The sequence below is a fragment of the Staurois parvus genome, unplaced genomic scaffold (assembly GCF_062004578.1).
Source record: "Staurois parvus isolate SC_StPar_1 unplaced genomic scaffold, SC_StPar_1.0 ptg001050l, whole genome shotgun sequence".
In the NCBI taxonomy this organism is placed as follows: domain Eukaryota; kingdom Metazoa; phylum Chordata; class Amphibia; order Anura; family Ranidae; genus Staurois; species Staurois parvus.
The window spans coordinates 27,323-46,998 of record NW_028318846.1 but is presented as its reverse complement, the minus strand read 5'-3'; the positions used below and the strand labels follow the sequence as shown (position 1 = coordinate 46,998).

Below are 19,676 nucleotides of genomic sequence, written 5' to 3'. Positions count from 1 at the left end.
GGAAACTATGTCTGTCTGACTGTTCATGTCTTAGATTTTCCTGTTTTTCGCTTGGACTGCATTTGCACTTACTGTAGCTTGTCAATTCCTATTTTGATCATGGCTCTGTTACCTCTGGTATTGGCAGTCTGTGCTCTGTCTTCCTGTATGAAACCTGGGCTGTGCCCATGAGTGGTCTGGCTATTATAGCCTAGTATCTCTGTTACTATCCTCTGCCACCTCTGGCCATCTGTCTGAGGACTGGTACTGCTCTAGCACCTATTGTCAGTTAACGGCCCTGACAACAGAGGGGGAGATTTACTAAAACTGGTGCACACTGAATCTGCAGTAACAAATCAGCTTCTAGCTTCGGCTTGTTCAGTTAAGCTTTGACAATAAAACCTAGAAGTTGATTGGTTACTGTGCAGAGCTGCACCAGATTCTCTGTGCACCAGTTTTAGTAAACCTCCCCCAGGGGTCTACCAAGCAATTACTCTCTGCTGCCAGAAAAAAAAAAAAACTTGGTCGCATTTACCGATTTTATAAGGTCCTTTTTTTCGAAGCAATATTTTACTAATTTTGTGTTTCCAGTTTAAAGGAGACAGGTTCTCTTTTGTAAGAAAAGGGGTATTTTTTTCCTTACTATCATATGTCACCTCTAAATGTGACATTGCCTAACATAACTAGCTACCCCCTTCCCTCGGTGGCGGTCTACCTGCGGGGCCCAAATATCGTCTGGATCATCTAGTTGTGTCTTTGCTCCTTCCTGGCTGCCAGCCCACCGCGCCCTCCAGTATCAGAACATTACATTGTGCGGTTTGCTCATCAATAATGCATAGCCCCATAGCCAGCAATAATCTTCAGAGCAACGCTTACACTGCAGCTTTGTGCAAGGCTCGCTCTGAACCGGCGGGGGGATGTTCAATTTTTAAACTCTGTTTCTTGTCATTGCTGCCAGTTAAATATTTCATAACCTTCACACCCCTCTCAGCACCTCTGAGACCTGACCGCACAACCTCCCTAGTCATAAGTGATAAGATGGAGGATCTCTGGTGTTTCTGGCTGTCATGGAATATTACAAGGTCACCTGTAATGCAAAATGTTTTCGATAAAAACAAAAAAATAGAAAAAAAAAGGCAGATAGAGGTTACCCTGGTTTAAAGCTGGATTCCGGGAAGACAGATTAAATACATATAAAGAGGCTGTTTTAACGGTCAAAGGATATGCATTTCTGTCCATCTAGTTCTGTGATTTACACAGCTCAGTCCCGTCAGGCAAATCAGGGAATCTGATTTTTTTTGGCTGCAGTTAGGTAACAGTTAAGTCTTATCCCTCCTCCAGCCTGTGACTGGACAGTGAAAGGAGAAGCAGCAGACTAAAGAGCTCATCCCTCTTGTCACTCTGCTCTCTATTGCTATTCCTATGATCCTTGTTATCCCAATAGCACTGTAAGTACACCTGAACGGCTCCATTGTGCTGCTTCTCTCCAGTCTGCTGTACAGGGATGGAACAGGAACTTATACTGCTTGCATTAAAAAAGATTTTGTAATTATTTATTAAAATATAATTTATTTTTAAATATTATTTAATATTTAAATATTATTTATTAATGAAAAAATAATATTTAATTACAATGCTAACCAATTGATTAACTTTTTTTTTTTTTACATGCCATCGCTGCTGTGATCATTGCGTTCTGTTGGTCAGGAAGGCCCCTCGCTAGCAGAAAACAAAAGCTCCGCGGGAGGCATTCCCCCACCAACACAGGCAGTGTTGATGGGGGAATAGAGTGATTTTCTCTCCTTCCATCATCTATGGTCTACTTGGGCTTAGTGCTAAACCCGCTACTTGACTCCCCCCCGGCTGGATCCCCCGCCCTCTCTTTAACTCTCCTCCTTTTCTATAGTTTTTACTCCTTTTCTCTCTGTTTGCTGGTTCAAACTCATTGCGTATGCTGCATATCTGACCTCTCTTCTACGATGCATCATCGGAATAATATATCTAATGTTAGCTCTTCAGCAACACTATGCAGTCAACGGGCCGTCACGTTTCACCATGCACTGTTGCTGATTGTTATATTTTTACTTGCAAATGGTCTTCTGCTAATGATACATATGGAGAATGCCCAAAAATAGTCCTAACATGGTTCAGTCCAACAGTTAAAAATGTGGTGATTTTTTAAAAGCATAATAAAAAAAAGTGTAATAACACTGGTCATGTCATCGGTTAATAACCGCCATTCGATTACACAGACTCATAGGTAACTCAAAGAAAACCAGCTTAATCTCACCTAAATTATGGTAGCGTCTCCTGATGGAATATGGAGGTAGATGGTACGGCTACACATATACCAGGCTGGATTACCATGGATATGTGACGTCCACGGTGCCCTGGTCATGGGGATGGTGGCTGCAGGGAACCAAGAGGATACTAGATAACACGTTTCAAAACAAATGCTTCTTTATCAAGGGATTACCATGGATGTCACATCCGACTCAGTGGTGACATCACTTCCGGCTTGAAGTATCGGTGTCTGTGGCCATCTTCGTGGTTCTCCTCCCACAAGCATCCAAGTAGAACAGCAGCACCGGTACAGGAGCTCTACGTCTGGAGGGTCCAGCTTCTAAACACCCGGTGCACATATCCACGGAAATCCAGCCTGGTATATGTGTGGCCATGCCATCTACCTCCACATTCCATCAGGAGACACTACCATCATTTTGGTGAGATTAGGTCGGTTTCCTTTATAAGCTACCTATGAGTCTATGTAATAGAATGGCAGCTAATAAGCGATGACATGACCAGTGTCCAGCCATAACCCTGGTAATCTACTTCCAACCCGAGGACGTCTTTTGACTATGGCCTGGTTGGGAAGTGGTGGAATACATTTTTAACTGTTGGACTGAACCATGTTAGGACTATCTTTGGGCATTATCCACACGTATCATTTCCCCATCTTCTAGTGCTCTGTTTTCCTGCTTTTATACTTTTGTACTTCCACTCCCAAAAGGGACTATACAGCAGCACTAGAATGGTTTGTTTCCATTGTGCAATTTAGCACCCAGCCCAATTGCTGTTTATTATATTTTTACTTGAATATTTTTGTTTTTTGGATTTGTTAATTTTCTGTATCTTTGTAATTATTTTTCAAATACAATAAAAATTATTGAAAAAAAAAAAAAACCTACGAGCAGGAGGGCCCTTTAATGCAGAAGCGTCATGCAATGTCTTTTTCTGCAATAAAATATACCTACCTGCTCTCAGTCTTCTTTAGCATGTGCAGTTCAAATTATATCCCGACCCAGATCCCGTGTGCCGGGGGTAACCGAACTCCTGCACGTGCACAGGAGTGACGTCATATAGCACGGCCAATTAAGGTTGCCATCTCATCCCTTTAAAACCGAACATATATTAATTACACTATTATTAATAGTGCATTATTAATGCAGAAAAGGCACTAGGTGAATTTAATTACCACCTTAATCACCCACAGAACCTATGTAATTAATATATGTTCGGTTTTAAAGGGATGAAATGGCAAGCCTACGGCCAATGGAGACATCCGCATCCCAACACCCAGAAGAAGATGGATAGAAGGTGCTGGTAAAGGACCTCAGACCATTGATGGGAGATAAGTATAGCAGATTTTAGATTCGCTTTATTGGGGCTGGGTTCTGAGTATGGAGATGATTCCTTAGGAGTCTATGGAGCAGGCGCGGCCACGGCACTGAAGACTTGGACCACTGGATGTAGCCAAACCGCATCAGACTGAGGACAGTATTCACATGAGGAGGGGAAAATTATTCAGTATTCACATGAGGAGGGGAAAATTATTTTAAGGCTGAAGAAGGGGGTCAAATAAGTATAAATGCATTTTGTTTTAAAGTGCACTTGTCCATTAACCACTTCCCGTCCGGCCCATGTATATAAATGGCCGCACGGGAGCATTGCAGAAGCGGGTGGCCGCTTATAAACGTCCTCCCTGCCTGGGTGCGCTCCCTGGGAGCATGCAGCACCTTGATCCGGTGCCCGCTGTGTCCTCCAGACATAGCGGAACACCGATCGCTGTACGGGACCTCTGTGTGAGGTCCTGATCATGTGATCACTGACTGGCCAATCAGGGATCACATAAATAGTAGTAAGCAAGATGTCACTTCTGACATCATTGCTTACTACTAGTGAAATCTGTGAATGATCACAGAGATCACATGGTACAAGGCTATACACAACAGCCTTGTACCATGTGACAAGATGTGACTCACACAGTATTTCTCAATGGCTGCAAGAATGCAGCCAAAGAGAAAGAAATTATTGCTTTAACAGCCTTTATGGGTGTAAAACAAATCAATTTAAGAAAAAAAAAAAATCATCACCCCCCCAAGTAGTACAGTGTCACTATGGTGACACTGTACTGCTAGGGTGACAGTATGTAAAAAAAAAAAAGCAACAAATAGTATAAAAAAAATTAAATTGTCAAATTTTTTTGAAAAATTATAATTTTTGGTTATAAACTAATTTGGGTTATATATATTTTTTTTACTAAAAAGATAGATGAATACATTTTGGGCAAGATTTATAAAGAAAGATTATTTATTTGCTAAATTTTATAATAAAAACACTTTTTTTTTTCATAATGTTTGGACTTTTTCATTTATATAGCAAAAAAATAAAAATCTCACTGGTGAATAAATACCACCAAAATAAAGTTTTATCTGTCTCAAAAAAATGCTAAAAAAAATCATATGGGTAGTGTTGCATGACCGCGCAATTGTCATTCAAAGTGTGATAGCGCTGAAAGCTGAAAAATTGGCCTGGAAAGGCAGGGGGTGAAAGCGTCTGGACTTGAAGTGGTTAAGCAGACTTCAATCATATGTACAAGTTCCCCCAAACAAAAGAAAAAAAGGTTCCTTCTAAAATCTTTGCTACAGATCAACTAGCAATTTATCTTCCCTGGCCTTTTAAATTGCCAGTGTGCGTCGCTCAGCAGCAGGATCTGAAGGAGGAGCGGACTTTTCAGCACTAGATGAAACAGCTTGCCTTAAACTATATCCTTCGTGGTCCAGACTTATCTGTAGTCTAATAAGCAAAAACAAACGCCAACTTGTTTTTTTTTTATCCTGAGCTCTTTAAAGCACAGCGTGACTCCGACTGCAACTAATTTGCAATCTGATACGACCCAAATCCTCTTACATTTTGGCTGCTGCAAATTTTGGGATGGGAGGGGGGAACGTTGCAGAGCCAGAGTGAGTTCATCTGGTTCGCTTGTGAAACCCAAAGATCAAACCGACCATTGTGGCATACCTGGGAAATGTCCATGACGGAGTCGCAGCTCAGCGGTCTGGCCGAAGTCAGGTCATTGGAGCCGAGCAAAGTGGAGATGATGCCATTTTGGTCGATTCTGCGTATCATGGTGCCATCAACGAAGTAGATCAGGCCGAACTTGTCAACGGTGATGCCTGGGGAGGGAGGGATTGAGGTTAGATTGTGAGCTCTGCAGGCAACTTAACGTTTTGGCAAGTTTTAAAATGGGAAATACCTGTCAAAATATAAAATAAAAAAGTGTCACTTCAAGAAGTTATAATATGCATTTCCTAGGTGTACAATGTCAGCAGGGTTACAATGTTTTCCAAGCAGGCAGTCGTCTCTGTACAACCAGGGGCGGACTGACCATTTGGAAACTCGGGTACTGCCCGAGGGCCCAGGGTCAGTAGGGGGCCCCATGAGATGCCCCTGGTACCTTTTTCATAGGCTTTTTTGAGTTTGGGCAAGGACACAGGGGCCCCATGATCCCCTATTGCCCAGGGGCCCCATGAGTTGTCAGTCCGCCCCTGTGTACAACCATACGTATTTAAGGAGGGATGCCAAAAAAGGATGCTTACATAAACTTTACTGAACACGACACATTCTGTGCAGAATGCTCATTGGATGCATTTTCCCTGAAGAGCTTAAAGTGGTTGTAAACCCTTACATATACCCAGTGAAGTGACTGGCCTCAGGTGATGGACAGAGAAGAGGTTCTACCTGGTTATATGCAGCCTTCCCTCCTCTTCAGCCATTCAAAGTCCAGAAATTATACAGCTTGTCTGAGCTTTCAAAAAGCAGATAGTGGAGCGCTGAAGCCATCCTGCAGATATCAGTGCGAGAGAGCTGATTGGAAGGGACACATCCCCCTTCGCACACTAGACACATGCAGCTCGTTTCGTTCTGAATTGAAATTTGGTTGGAATTTTCATTATTCTAAGATTCAGATGTATCCAAAATGTCCAAACTGCAATAGTAATTTATTTAAACGAATCCGAAATAACGAAACAAAATTTCATCCAAAATTTGAAAACAAATTTATAATATAAACCTATTCCTGATTTCCTTCAAAGACTATGTATTATTGTTACAATATAGCGGTCTCCCGAAATTAGAATTTTTAAAACACAATAGGATAGAATATAAAAGAATGCAATATAAAAGAATAGAATAGAAAATAAAGGAATAGATTGGAAAAAAATGTAAACGAAATAAAAAAAATAAAATAAAAAAGAAACAATATATCTGTCTTCCAAAGTTCAAATTTTGAAAAGAATAGGATAAAGCAGAAGAGAATAGAATATAAAAGAATAGAATAAAATAGAAAAGAAAGGAACAGAATAGAAAAAGTAGAATATGAAAGAACAGAATAGAAAAGAAAGGAACAGAATAGTAAAAGTAGAATATGAAAGAATAGAACAGAAAAGAGAAGAAAGGAATAGAACAGAAAAAAGTAAAATATGAAAGAACAGAACAGAAAAGAAAGGAAAAGAACAGAAAAAAGTAGAACATGAAAGAATAGAATAGAAAAGAAAGGAACGGAATAGAAAAAAGTAGAATATGAAAGAATAGAAAAACTAGATTAGATTAGAATAGAATAAAAAATAGAATAAAATATAACATTTTTCCTGAAATTTGAATAGACTACAACACTCGCTATTCTTCGCAATGAATTCGGACTGATTAAATATTTTCGATTTGAATTCTGAATACAAATGAATTTTGTTACGAATGCAACTAAATTAAATTAGCAACTTAAACTGACCCAAAATTAAACAAATTTTTCCTTCTGCACATGTCTATCACACAGCACCCAGGAACAGGGCTGAGGCTGTCAATCACAATTTGTGTTCTGGAGCTCGCTTCTCTGTCAACTTTTTTCTCTTGGTGTCAGGAAACTTCAGTCAGAGGTGACTCATGCAAACAGCAGAGGAATGAGGAAGCGGACAGAAATGACACTTTGTGCCCTGGATTGAGACACGCAAACACTACAGAAGGATATACTTTGTTCATATTTCAAGGCAGAGGTTTACACCCACTTTAACAGCAGATCTGGAACTGGGAGCAGAGGAGCCGGATATCCAAGAGTCTCCAGCAGGGTCATTTTGCACACGGTCACTTCTCTATGCCTCATCTTAACAAGACTATCAGTGATTGGTTCTATGTAGTTTTTTAAATGATTCAACGCTCTCTCGAAGCATCCAATAAATGAAGAGGGAACAATAAGACCGTAACAGCAGCCGATTTCACTTATATCCGTGACCACGTTCGAATTAATGATAATTCTATATTTATTTCTCCGCTCCCCTCGATAATTACTTGTGTTACTCTTCCTAAATAAAGAATCTTATAAAAGACAGTTTAAATAGAAGTTGTTCTCTATCCCTTTGACATAAAGCAATGTCATTTAGTTGCTGTGTTGTGTTAATTGCCTTTGTGTGATTTCCAAAGTCAGTTTTTAGCACATAATGATTAGAATGTCTTAAGTGCAAATGGAGCCGACAACAAGAAACAAGTCCTTCCTGAGGTTGTGCTGATGATAATGCAGACACGTCGCCTGAACAGAGGATCTGGTCCAACATATAGGACTATGGACTGGTAAGTGCTGGTGATGGCCGCGGGTCCAAATAAATCTTAGGATGCAGCTATGCTGATGGCTGCAGGTCCAAATAAATCTTAGGATGCAGCACTGCTGATGGCTGCAGGTCCAAATAAATCTTAGGATGCAGCTCTGGTGATGGCTGCGGGTCCAAATAAATCTTAGGATGCAGCTATGCTGATGGCTGCAGGTCCAAATAAATCTTAGGATGCAGCACTGCTGATGGCTGCAGGTCCAAATAAATCTTAGGATGCAGCTCTGGTGATGGCTGCGGGTCCAAATAAATCTTAGGATGCAGCACTGGTGATGGCCGCGGGTCCAAATAAATCTTAGTATGCAGCACTGGTGATGGCCGCGGGTCCAAATAAATCTTAGTATGCAGCACTGGTGATGACCACGGTTCCAAATAAATCTTAGGATGCAGCACTGGTGATGGCTGCAGGTCCAAATAAATCTTAGGATGCAGCATTGGTGATGGTCACGGGTCCAAATAAATCTTAGGATGCAGCACTGCTGATGGCTGCGGGTCCAAATAAATCTTAGGATGCAGCACTGCTGATGGCTGCGAGTCCAAATAAATCTTAGGATGCAGCACTGCTGATGGCTGCAGGTCCAAATAAATATTAGTATGCAGCACTGGTGTTGGCTGCGGGTCCAAATAATTCTTAGGATGCAGCATTGGTGATGGCCACGGGTCCAAATAAATCTTAGGATGCAGCACTGCTGATGGCTGCGGGTCCAAATAAATCTTAGGATGCAGCAATGGTGATGGCTGCGGGTCCAAATAAATTTTAGGATGCAGCATTGGTGATGGCCGCGGGTCCAAATAAATCTTAGGATGCAGCAATGGTGATGGCTGCGGGTCCAAATAAATTTTAGGATGCAGCATTGGTGATGGCCGCGGGTCCAAATAAATCTTAGGATGCAGTTGGGAAGAGAGGGGAGACTCTAAGCCTCAAAGAAGCAGGAGGTCATGAGACTGTGTGTGTTTTTTTTTTCCCCCAGCGTTCCTAACATGATAAATAATTCCTTCACATCTAAGACATGCTAGAGGCTCAAAGATTAATGTAAGATCAACTCTCTGTTCATATAATTAATCTACTGGAAGACAAAAGAGGGAAGTGTCTACATAGGGATGAAATAAATTATCCATCGGGAAAAAAAAATAAAATAAATGGATCTCTAGCTTAGCCTTGTGTGTGTTGATCAGGCTACATGTGTTTAGCTGTTTTGTTGGAGTTCTCATTTAACTATGAATGTCAATGATGGGAACTCGAAAAGAGACCCTGCTGCCAGACTATTCATTTCAACAAAAATCTTCCTTGCTTACTTCCTCTTTGCACAGAGCAGGCCCAATCCTCCTCTTTTCAAATCCCCCACTGGCGCTCCTGCCCCCACCCTGCTAAGTTCCCCCAAAGCAACCTGCCTGCTTGGGGGCACTCGACTGGGCTCACTCCTGAACTGGCTCTGTGTCCACACAGAGCATGGCTCAGCTCCACCCCCCCTCCTTATTGGCTGTGATTGACACCAACGGGACACAATGGCTCCCACTGCTGTCTCTGAGCCATGAGGAGGGAGAAAGCAGAGAGCTGCTGCTCTCGTGCATAGCACTGGATTGAGATTGGGCTCTGGTAAGTATAAGGTGGGACTGGGGACTGCATGAAAGTAAAAAAATCTTCAGCTTTTGGAACAGCTTTAAGAAGACACTGTCATCAACCATCCATTTCAAACAAAGATCATCCCATAAGATTTGATGTACATTTAAGATATTTTATTCTTATTTACCTGTAAAATCCTCGCTTGTGTACACATCCAAAAGCTCTGAGACAGCTTCTGGGTGCCACCATCTTGGATGTGAAGTCAGCAGCCCCAGGAGAGTCAGAACTGTCACTTAAGTGACACTCTACAGCAGCCTTTCAACCAGGGTTCTATAGAAGCCCAGGGTTCCTCCTAGGAGATGATTAACCTACCATTTGATGGTGCATGCCTAATTCCCAGGCCAACGCCACTTGACAAAGCCAGCAGCATGAAACAAATTATCTTTTTAGTTGTCTTTAAGGGTGGCATTCTGTTCACCACTTTAAGAGGGGCATTCTTCCCACTGGCCACCAATGTAAGGGCAATTCTTCCTACTGGCCACCAATGTAAGGGCAATTCTTCCTACTGGCCACCAATGTAAGGGCAATTCTTCCTACTGGCCACCAATGTAAGGGCAATTCTTCCTACTGGCCACCAATGTAAAGGGCAATTCTTCCTACTGGCCACCAATGTAAAGGGCAATTCTTCCTACTGGCCACCAATGTAAAGGGCAATTCTTCCTACTGGCCACCAATGTAAATGGCAATTCTTCCTACTGGCCACCAATGTAAAGAGGCATTCTTCCTACTGGACACCAATGTAAGGGGAATTCTTCCTACTGGCCACCAATGTAAAGGGCACTCTTTCTTCTGGCCACCAATGTAAGGGGAATTCTTCCTACTGGCTACCATTGTAAGCTGCATTCTTCCTACTGGCCACCAATGTAAGGGGCATTCTTCCTACTGGCCACCAATGTAAAGGGGCATTCTTCCTACTGGCCACAAATGTAAGGCCATTCTTCCTACTGGCCACCAATGTAAAGGGGATTCTTCCTACTGGCCACCAATGTAAAGGGGATTCTTCCTACTGGCCACCAATGTAAAGGGGATTCTTCCTACTGGCCACCAATGTAAAGGGGATTCTTCCTACTGGCCACCAATGTAAAGGGGCATTCTTCCTACTGACCACCAATGTAAGGCCATTCCTCCTACTGGCCACCAATGTAAAGGGCATTCTTCCTACTGGCCACCAATGTAAAGGGGATTCTTCCTACTGGCCACCAACGTAAGGGGCATTTTCCCCACTGACTACCAATGAATTGGTTTTAGTAGGGGTCTAGGAGACTGGAAGATTATTTTGGGGGTTCCTGTGGGGTAAAAGGGTTGAGAAAGGCTGCTCTATAGTATTCCCCTTCTCTCCTTCCTCAGCAATTACAAAAAAAAGTATGTAGAGAGGTAAGGGGAGGAGCAGAGGATCTGGGCCAACACAGGCAGTAACACCCAGAAGAATAAAAGGCTATGACAAGCAAGGAAGGAGGGGGCTGTACTAAGTATTTGACTCTCTTTTGGAATAGTTACATTTTCTAGGAAAGTGAATAAAAATTATTTATGGAAGGGAAAAAGCTGCAAGTAAGCATTTAAAATACTTGGTTTTCAGTGCTTTTACTTGCAATTTTTGTACGCTGTTGTCACGTTCTCTTTCAAGTGGTCGGAATGCTGATTAATTCAAAGTACGCATAAGAAGACAATGAAAAAAATAAGAAGGTTGCATGTACTGTATGTGGAATCGGACACAAAATAAACCCCCAAATTGCTAGCAGGAAGGCCGTGTATCATAGAAGAGATACAATACATCTCTTTTGCATTAAATGCTTCTTACCTGGCAACGAGCGAACCTCTCTGAGCTGCCCATGCATAAATCATGCGATTATCTGTACATAGAACCTTTAATATGATCCTTATAAAACACAATAACTGTATCTATAAAAGGAAAAAAAAAAAAAAAAAAAGGTCTGCAATCTATTAATCTAAAAATGTGGATAAAGAATGACACGGGACAGGGCGCTGTAATATCGAGTTCCTTAATCCTGAGACTTTCTGCTCTGGACCCGAGTCACGGTTCGCTGCCATGACAAAGTCTTGCGGAGAACTTCTTTCCTGAAAACGATCCCTTTGGAAATAGAAATTCAGAACGTGCAATTTTGCATATGGAGGAGACATTAGCTGTGGACAAGGAGTACAATTAAATTATGAAAATGTAGTCGAGGCTTCATATGGCTTGATTTAAAAGGCACTTGTGGTTTGGGAATGATTGAAGACAGCTACATCGAGAGATTTTCTTTTTTTTTTGGCGGGGAAGGAGCAGTTTATGGTGCATTAAGTACATCTTTTTTGTATGTGAATGTGAGCCCTCCTGGCACTTTGTGAAGAGACTGAATGGAAACCTGAGAAATAAACCTTACTGGATCTACACCTTATGACCCATAAAAAGGTAAACAGGCACAAAATAGGATTTTTGTACTCACCGTAAAATCCTTTTCTTGGGAGTCCATTGAGGGACAAAGGAAATCATTAACTGTTGGGTTATACTGCCAACAACAGGATGATTAGACACTGGTAAATGAAAAATCTTTAGGATGGCCCAGGATAACCCATTCTTCAACCAGCATGACCTGTGTTCCTCAATGCCCCTTTGCATTCAAGAGTAGCACTGATTGAACACCTGCTTTCAAGGCAGCACAAGGCTGAATTTTATCTACTAAGTCTGCAATGAAAATGCATCTCAATAGGACCTGCTGTAGCCAAAGAAACACAAAAGCATGCTAAACGCAATTTCAAAGTGGTCTTCCATACTACCCATAAAAGCCTATATTTTGTTATTTGTGTATTTATAAATCAGCACAGGGGATAGTACTTACTGTGAATGAGAAGTGTCCCTTGTGCTGGTGGCTGTTGTCTTAATTGAAATCTTCCACCCTTTGCTCCACCCCCCCATGCCATAATCTTCTGCTGCTGCAGGGATTAATATGTGCCAATGGACCAGTTAGGCCTTCTCAGGAGTGTCAACTTTGCCTGTCCTTTCGACTCCCCTCTTCCCTTCATAGAAGCTGTACTATAACTTCCAGCAATGAAAAGCTTTCTAGTAATGGAAGAGGTGGACCTTTCGTTCATCCTCCCACCTCCTTTAATAGAGCACTTTTTATTGTTGGAAGCTATAATACAGTTTCTATGAATGGAGGAATGGAGCAGAAAGGGTGGGCATAGTTGACAAGTGCCGATGACAGGTTCAGTGGCTGCATAAACCCAATAAAACTGAAATATTTTTGCATTGGGGGTTGGAAGGAAGAGGATGGACTATTTCAGCTAAGACAGCAGGCACCAACACAAGGAACACCTCTCATTCAAGGTAAATACTGTCCCTTGTGCCGATTAAAAACAAAACAACTACATTTAGGCTTTAAATGTGAATACCCTAAGGTAGGATTGATGGGAGCTTTAAATGCAAGAAGAAAATACCCATCTACCCAAGCCCATGAGAAGCCACCAGGTACCCACATTAGAAATGTAAGTCTTGGCTGGAGATACTAGGCTTTCCAGAATCAGGTATAATGAGCAGTTATATTTCTGGAACTTTGTGAACACATTACCTCTAGGATTGTTGAGCGAAGCTTCCGTGGCTTTCCCGCCATCACCGCAACGCGTGTCATCAAACGGAAGGCACTGATCTCCTGTGCCAGCCACCACTTCCGAATTCTTCACAACATCCTTCACCACAGTGGTAGACTTGACTCTGTAGACCCGGCGACTGTTGGTGTCAGAGAGAAGGATGGCGCCCGTGACTGGGTCTGTGGCCAGGTAATATTTATGTGCCGGGCTGTGGCTGCAATAAGTGGAAGGCATATGTCAAGGTGGAAATCTGGAGACACAACGATATTACTAAACTTTGACCTCATTATTTTCTCTCTGCCTTCATAGAGAAGGACTCCAAGCAAATATAGAAAACTTGTTTTTGTTTTTATAAACCATAAAATTTTTATTCAAAGCTAGACTGTAACAATGTCTTCATACTGGATTAAAACATGCATGCTGAAAGGCGAGGTGGAACCTTCAGCTAACAAAGAGGGAATCCAAACTGGTGGGAAAAGGAGGCAAGGGGAATTGCATTTCGGACACCTCTTCCAGTGACAACGGTCAAAGGTGGGTTTTTACCTTCGTTTGTGGAGAGATTTCCACCAATTTCCTATTGTGTATCTGTGGACAGAAAATGTAAAAAAAATCTCCTTGGTACTCTATCCAAAACTAAAACCAAAAATATTGGCTGGATTTTTAATTCAATGGCAACTCAAAAGTAAAAACTATTGCAACCATTTCATTGGAAGAAGCTCAATGGCCTCCTAACAACTAGCATATAATGAAAGAACAGTGTTACGTCTGAACGCAAATAATTTTAAGGATAAACAAGCCGTTACAACATGAAATAACAAGACAGCTGGAATGGAGTAATTAAACTGATATACAAGACCACAACAGAACCTCCCTGTGACTAAACAGGATCACGCAGAGTTTTATTGTACATGAACTAGACTTTCGGAGTGTACAAGAGATTTGACTTCTGAAACTAGGTGAACTTGATAAATCCCACAACAGTATTTAAACCACTTCCTGAGCACACCAACACAAATGGAGTTCAGCGAGGGTTGAAACCACACAGGCTGCGTGCTGGGGACACTTAAATACTCTTGTTCCAAAGCAAGGCTTTTCATACCGCTGGGTCCTAACCTTCTAAAGACCTCCGGATGGGTAATGGGAAATTATTAGGCAAAGGCAATGGCAATGTTATTTGCTCTGTACTACGGCCGATTTTAGTGTGACGGTGAGGCTTTTAGGCTCAGCAATTATCTATCCTTGGTATGTTATTCATCTAATGCAAGTTATGAATGTTCTAATACCTTTTATTAACGTAACGCTCAACTCCAGGATAAGTATTGTCAACAAGCGGTATGTGTATTCTTATGTGAAGACTTTATTTTCAGCAGGATTGTGGGGGAAAGCAGAACCAGCAACTCCAGCACTGAATTTATGTAATGGAAAGGGTGGCAGGGGTGTACTGGAGGGTCTATTTTTGATAGCTCTATTGTCACTGGGGGATCTATTGTTGTGGGGGGTCTATTGTAGCTGGTGGGGGACGTATTGGCACTGGAGGTCTTATGTTGCTGGAAGGGTTCTGCTGTTAAGCAAAGGGTCCATTGTTGCTGGCTGCTGAAGGGTCTACTGATGCTGGCCGCTGGAGGGTCTACGGATGCTGGCCGCTGGAGGGTCTACGGATGCTGGCCGCTGGAGGGTCTACTGATGCTGGCCGCCGGAGGGTCTACGGATGCTGGCCGCCGCAGGGTCTACGGATGCTGGCCGCCGGAGGGTCTACGGATGCTGGCCGCCGGAGGGTCTACGGATGCTGGCCGCTGCAGGGTCTACGGATGCTGGCCGCTGCAGGGTCTACTGATGCTGGCCGCTGCAGGGTCTACTGATGCTGGCCGCTGCAGGGTCTACTGATGCTGGCCGCTGCAGGGTCTACTGATGCTGGCCGCTGCAGGGTCTACTGATGCTGGCCGCTGCAGGGTCTACTGATGCTGGCCGCTGCAGGGTCTACTGATGCTGGCCGCTGCAGGGTCTACTGATGCTGGCCGCTGCAGGGTCTACTGATGCTGGCCGCTGGAGGGTCTACTGATGCTGGCCGCTGGAGGGTCTACTGATGCTGGCCGCTGGAGGGTCTACTGATGCTGGCCGCTGGAGGGTCTACTGATGCTGGCTGCTGGGAGATATATTGTGGCTGTCAGGGGTCTATTATTACTGGTGTGGACCTTTTATTGCTGGGGTAGATCTATTGTTGCTGGGGATCTATTGTTGTGGGGGTAAATTGTTACTGGGACGGTCTATTGTTGCTGGCTGCAAGGGATCTCTTTTATTGCTTTTCTTGTTATTATCAGCAGATTCCATACAAATTACAAAATGATACTTGGTTCTGTATTCTGTAAAAAGGGGCAGTACTAGGAGGTATGTAGGGGGTGGAACCAAGAAACTGTGCTCGGAGGTGAGTAGGGCGTGGAGTTGAGGGGTGGCTTGGAGGGGAGGAGTACCTGCACCTATTCTATAAGAAAAAAAGCCCAATGTATGAATATTGGTGTACACGTCTTACAGATCTATGCAGCAACATAGCATGTTACTCTATGTAGGAGCTTCCTGTAATAAAGACTTGTCACTGCTGCTCTATTTTTTGTGTGGGATGTCTGGTCTTGTACTCGCCCACTCCTGTAGCTGCTGGGTTCCACCTAAAGCTCTGCTCTCTGCCCAGGCTGTTTACAGCACAGTGATGATGCTCCTTTGATACTACAGTCGCTGCTACTTTTATATGGTAATATCTAGGTTTAAAAAGTCATTTTGGGCCCACAAAGTGAATTGAATATACTTTAATTTTTTTTTTCCTTAAAGCAACACAATTCCAAAGAAACATTTTAGAGTCTTCCCCTTGAGGTTTGCCTTAATGCACCCTACCTTTATACCCTGGGACTTCCTCCTAATTGCCCTCATTCCCCCGAGCAAAGTCATCTCCATCATCCTAGAAATGATGGTCTCAGACTTCCCTGTATGTCATCATTTAAAAGGAACACACGGGTGTGGGCATTCAGAGCAAAGTGACAGGCTCTCTTGATTGGCCACCCCACCACCACCTACTAATACTTACCTTTCCAGTACTCCCCTGGTGCCCTGATCTCCTACTGAAGTGCTGAATCTAATACCTATCATTTATTTCACCAAAGCTCACCCAAAAATAAATTAATAGTTTTGGATAAAAATAAGCTTCTTATTAGAGGATGATGTCTTGAGATCTTTAGCCTCTAATCTTTCTAGGGAATCTGGCACTAAACATGATTTTATAAAACGTAGCTACAGCCAAAACTTTATTATTTGGCTTGAGGCCCTTAACCCCTTTCCCACTCACCACTGTCTCATCTGACCCACCACTTATGAAACAGATGGGCTTCCAGATATTATGGGGAGAGTGGACAATCCCATCCACTACTCCCTTCGGACTCAAGAAGCGGTAATCAGAACTTTGGGACTACAATTTGCAAGAATTAGAGAGGTATCCAAGATTTGGGGCATGATATTACCTTCTGATGGCCACTGTTGAGAAGTTGCACACTTCAGATAACATAGAGACATTGAGCCTTTAGTTGTACTTTCAAGTCTTATGTTGGAGGTTTTTTTTTTTTTCTTTAAATTATGTTACACTGAAGATTAGGATTCCACACAAAAAGTTAGAAAATTATGGAAATTGTTGTGGGAGATCTAGCAGCTAGAGACACTGAAAAAGAAGTCAGGCTAAAGCTGCCCGTACACTATATAAATTTCTTTGGTTTCTGAGGAATCGGCCTAAGGTTGCTCAGTGGGTGGCCCAAATGGCTTCCTCCCATCCAACATCCCTTCACTGAAAAATCATTGGAGCCAAGTGGAAAATAAGATGTAGGTACTATTTGAGTATGAATAGGCAAAGAGAGAGATTGGCCCATTTATATTTGTACATATAGCAAGTATGGATGAATCTGTTAGGTATCTTTGTTCAACCCACAGACTGGATGACAATCTAAATGTGTATGGACAGTTTAAACCTTTAAATTGGCTTCAAGTAATATGAGATTCTCCAACTTTTGACTAAAAACTAATCTGTTCTAGTCCTTGCCTTTGGATTTGTTTTTGTACCATAAGAATTTAGCTGCCTTGACACCTCCTCTCTCAAGGGTCAAAACAAGGGTCAGAATCGTGAGGGACCCATGAAATGTTAAACTCATCCTTGGCAATGAGTAGAATTTCCAAAACACTGTGTGACCAATGCTGAATAGGAGCATCCATCGGTATACTTGCCTAATACACTGCTAGTCAAGACTGGTGGATTTCATAGTAGTGACTTTCTAATGACAAGGAAATATTACACCCATCCATCAATATTTCTTAAATAAAATGGCGAAGGAGCTAAGTACCCATGAAAGACACATTGTAATCGAGGGTTTAATATTTCAGCTCATTGCCATTTCACAGAGGTAGGAGAAATGAGAAGCAGCACCCTCATCAATCATGTCCTACAGAAGATATCGCAGTGAGCTGGGCAATTAAGCAGCCATCCTCCATCTTAAATGAGGGGATTCCAACTATAAGGGGTCTGGGTGACGTAACCATCCCATCCTTCCTTCTATCCACAACGACATGCAGGATGCTAATCTGGTGACAAAGTGGGTTACGCCAAGACCTATACAGGGGTATCACAATCTCTACTGATGATTAATTACAATAGGGCACATCTCACCAGTTCAGCCAGCATAATCCCCTATCTACAATTAAAGGAACATATTTTTAGTGAGCACACGCTTTGAATTATTACACACGTAAAAGAAAAAAAATTGCATAATTCATAGAAGTTCACATTCCCCTGGTACATCACTGGACTTCAAGTAGTTGTACTGGAATGATGCTAGCAGCATCATCCTGGTACCATTTTTTTTTTTTTTTTTTAGAGCTGGTGGTCCTCTCTTGTAAAAGCAAGTGCAGCAGCTAACTAGCTGCTTGATTGCTATTACAAGCAGTGGGAGGGAACGTCCCGCACACCACCTTTACCGGGATCTCCAGTCCCACCAGGAGTTCCGATGGACCTTCCGCCGGCTGATCACAGAACCGAACAAAGAACAGATCAGCTTTGTTTGGCTCTATGATATATTAACCTGGGAGCGATGACCTGACATCACTTCCAGTTTACACGGAAATAAACACGGCCATTTTTAAAAAGCGAAAATCATTTAATCACACCAATCTTAAATGCTTTTAAGGGCAGAGGAAGGATTTGGGGTTTTATTGACCTAAGAACTCTAACAAAGAGTACCTGTCACATGCCTATTGCTGTCACAAGGGATGTTTGCATTCTTTCTGGCAGCAATAAAAGTGATCAAGGTTTTTTTTAAAGAGACAGTGTAAAAATAAAAAAAATTAAAAAATAGAAATATTAACCCCTTCATGCCTAAGGGTAAAACAAATCTAAATACCTAGGCAGAATTTTGCAACTGTGACATGTGTTAGTAAAACCGTACATATCACAACTACTTTGTACATCCAGGTTAATTATACTGTGTTTTTTTCAGGACAAATTGGGCTTTCATTTGGTGGTAAATGGTAACGGATATCTCCTGATTTTTTTTTATCATCAAAAGAAAACTGGCCCAAAATAGTAAAAAAAAAAAAAATTTTTTTTATTTAGCTGTGTGTTTGTTGTTACTACTATAACCTACCACCAAAGAACAATCCAAAATAAATTCTCCAGCTCTTGACGATTGCAGTGATACCATACATGTGTGTGTTATTTGTTGTTTGTACCCGTAGTACAGCCCAGAAAAAATAGTGCACATTTTGTTTTTATTTTTTTATTTGACCTAAAACACACTGACACTAACTAACACCAATTTTATTTAAATCCTGACCTTTGACCCTGACCTTGACCCAAACAATAACCCTGGCACTGAACTAGATCAAACCTTGATCTAGGTATTTTTTCTTTATTTGTTTTTTAAATAATTATTTAAATAATAATTTTTTTTTTTTTTACAAACGTTTTTTTTCTCTCTATGCCAGGAGTTCTAGAGATACAATGTATCTCTCTTCTCCATTCATAGAGAGAAAAAAACAAGAGTGCTGGGCTGCAATGACATATCACTGACAGCCAATCAGAGGCTATCACAGCGATCATGTGACCCGGAATCAGGAGTCCCGGGTCCCGATCGTTAGAAAGGGACCCGGGGCTCTCAGTGACACCGCAGTCTTTGTGCTGGGAGCACAAAGACAGGTACGCAAATATGCGGCCCCACGGAAAAAAGCCCAGTTCCGTGAGGCCGCATATTTGTGTGATGGCGTCAAGGGGTTAAAGTGCCCCCGTGCTTGCACGCAAAGGCGAATCCATGCGTTGGTCCCACATGCACACAAACAGCAATTGTCCCACACATGTGAGGTATTACCATCACATGTCAGATCATGGCCAGTAATTCTAGCACCAGACGACCTCTCTAAATCTAAAGTGGTAACCTATAAAGGCTTTTAAAATGTCGCCTATGGATAGTAAAATGTATGTGGCTTGTCACTGTTGCACACCCATTTTAAAGTGTGACATGTTTGGTATCTATTTA

General features: G+C 42.2%; 1 protein-coding gene across 1 annotated transcript in view; it reads right to left on the bottom strand.

Moving 5' to 3' along the window:
* Nucleotides 1-19,676, bottom strand: part of LOC149440883 (teneurin-4) — a gene marked incomplete at its 5' end in the record, with an annotated part of 88,252 nt that overhangs the window by 43,275 nt on the left and 25,301 nt on the right. Inside the window, 2 exons of the mRNA XM_089658017.1 lie at nt 5,281-5,435; nt 13,104-13,336. Coding sequence (XP_089514143.1) covers nt 5,281-5,435; nt 13,104-13,336 — 388 coding nt within the window. The remainder of the gene's footprint in view (nt 1-5,280; nt 5,436-13,103; nt 13,337-19,676) is intronic.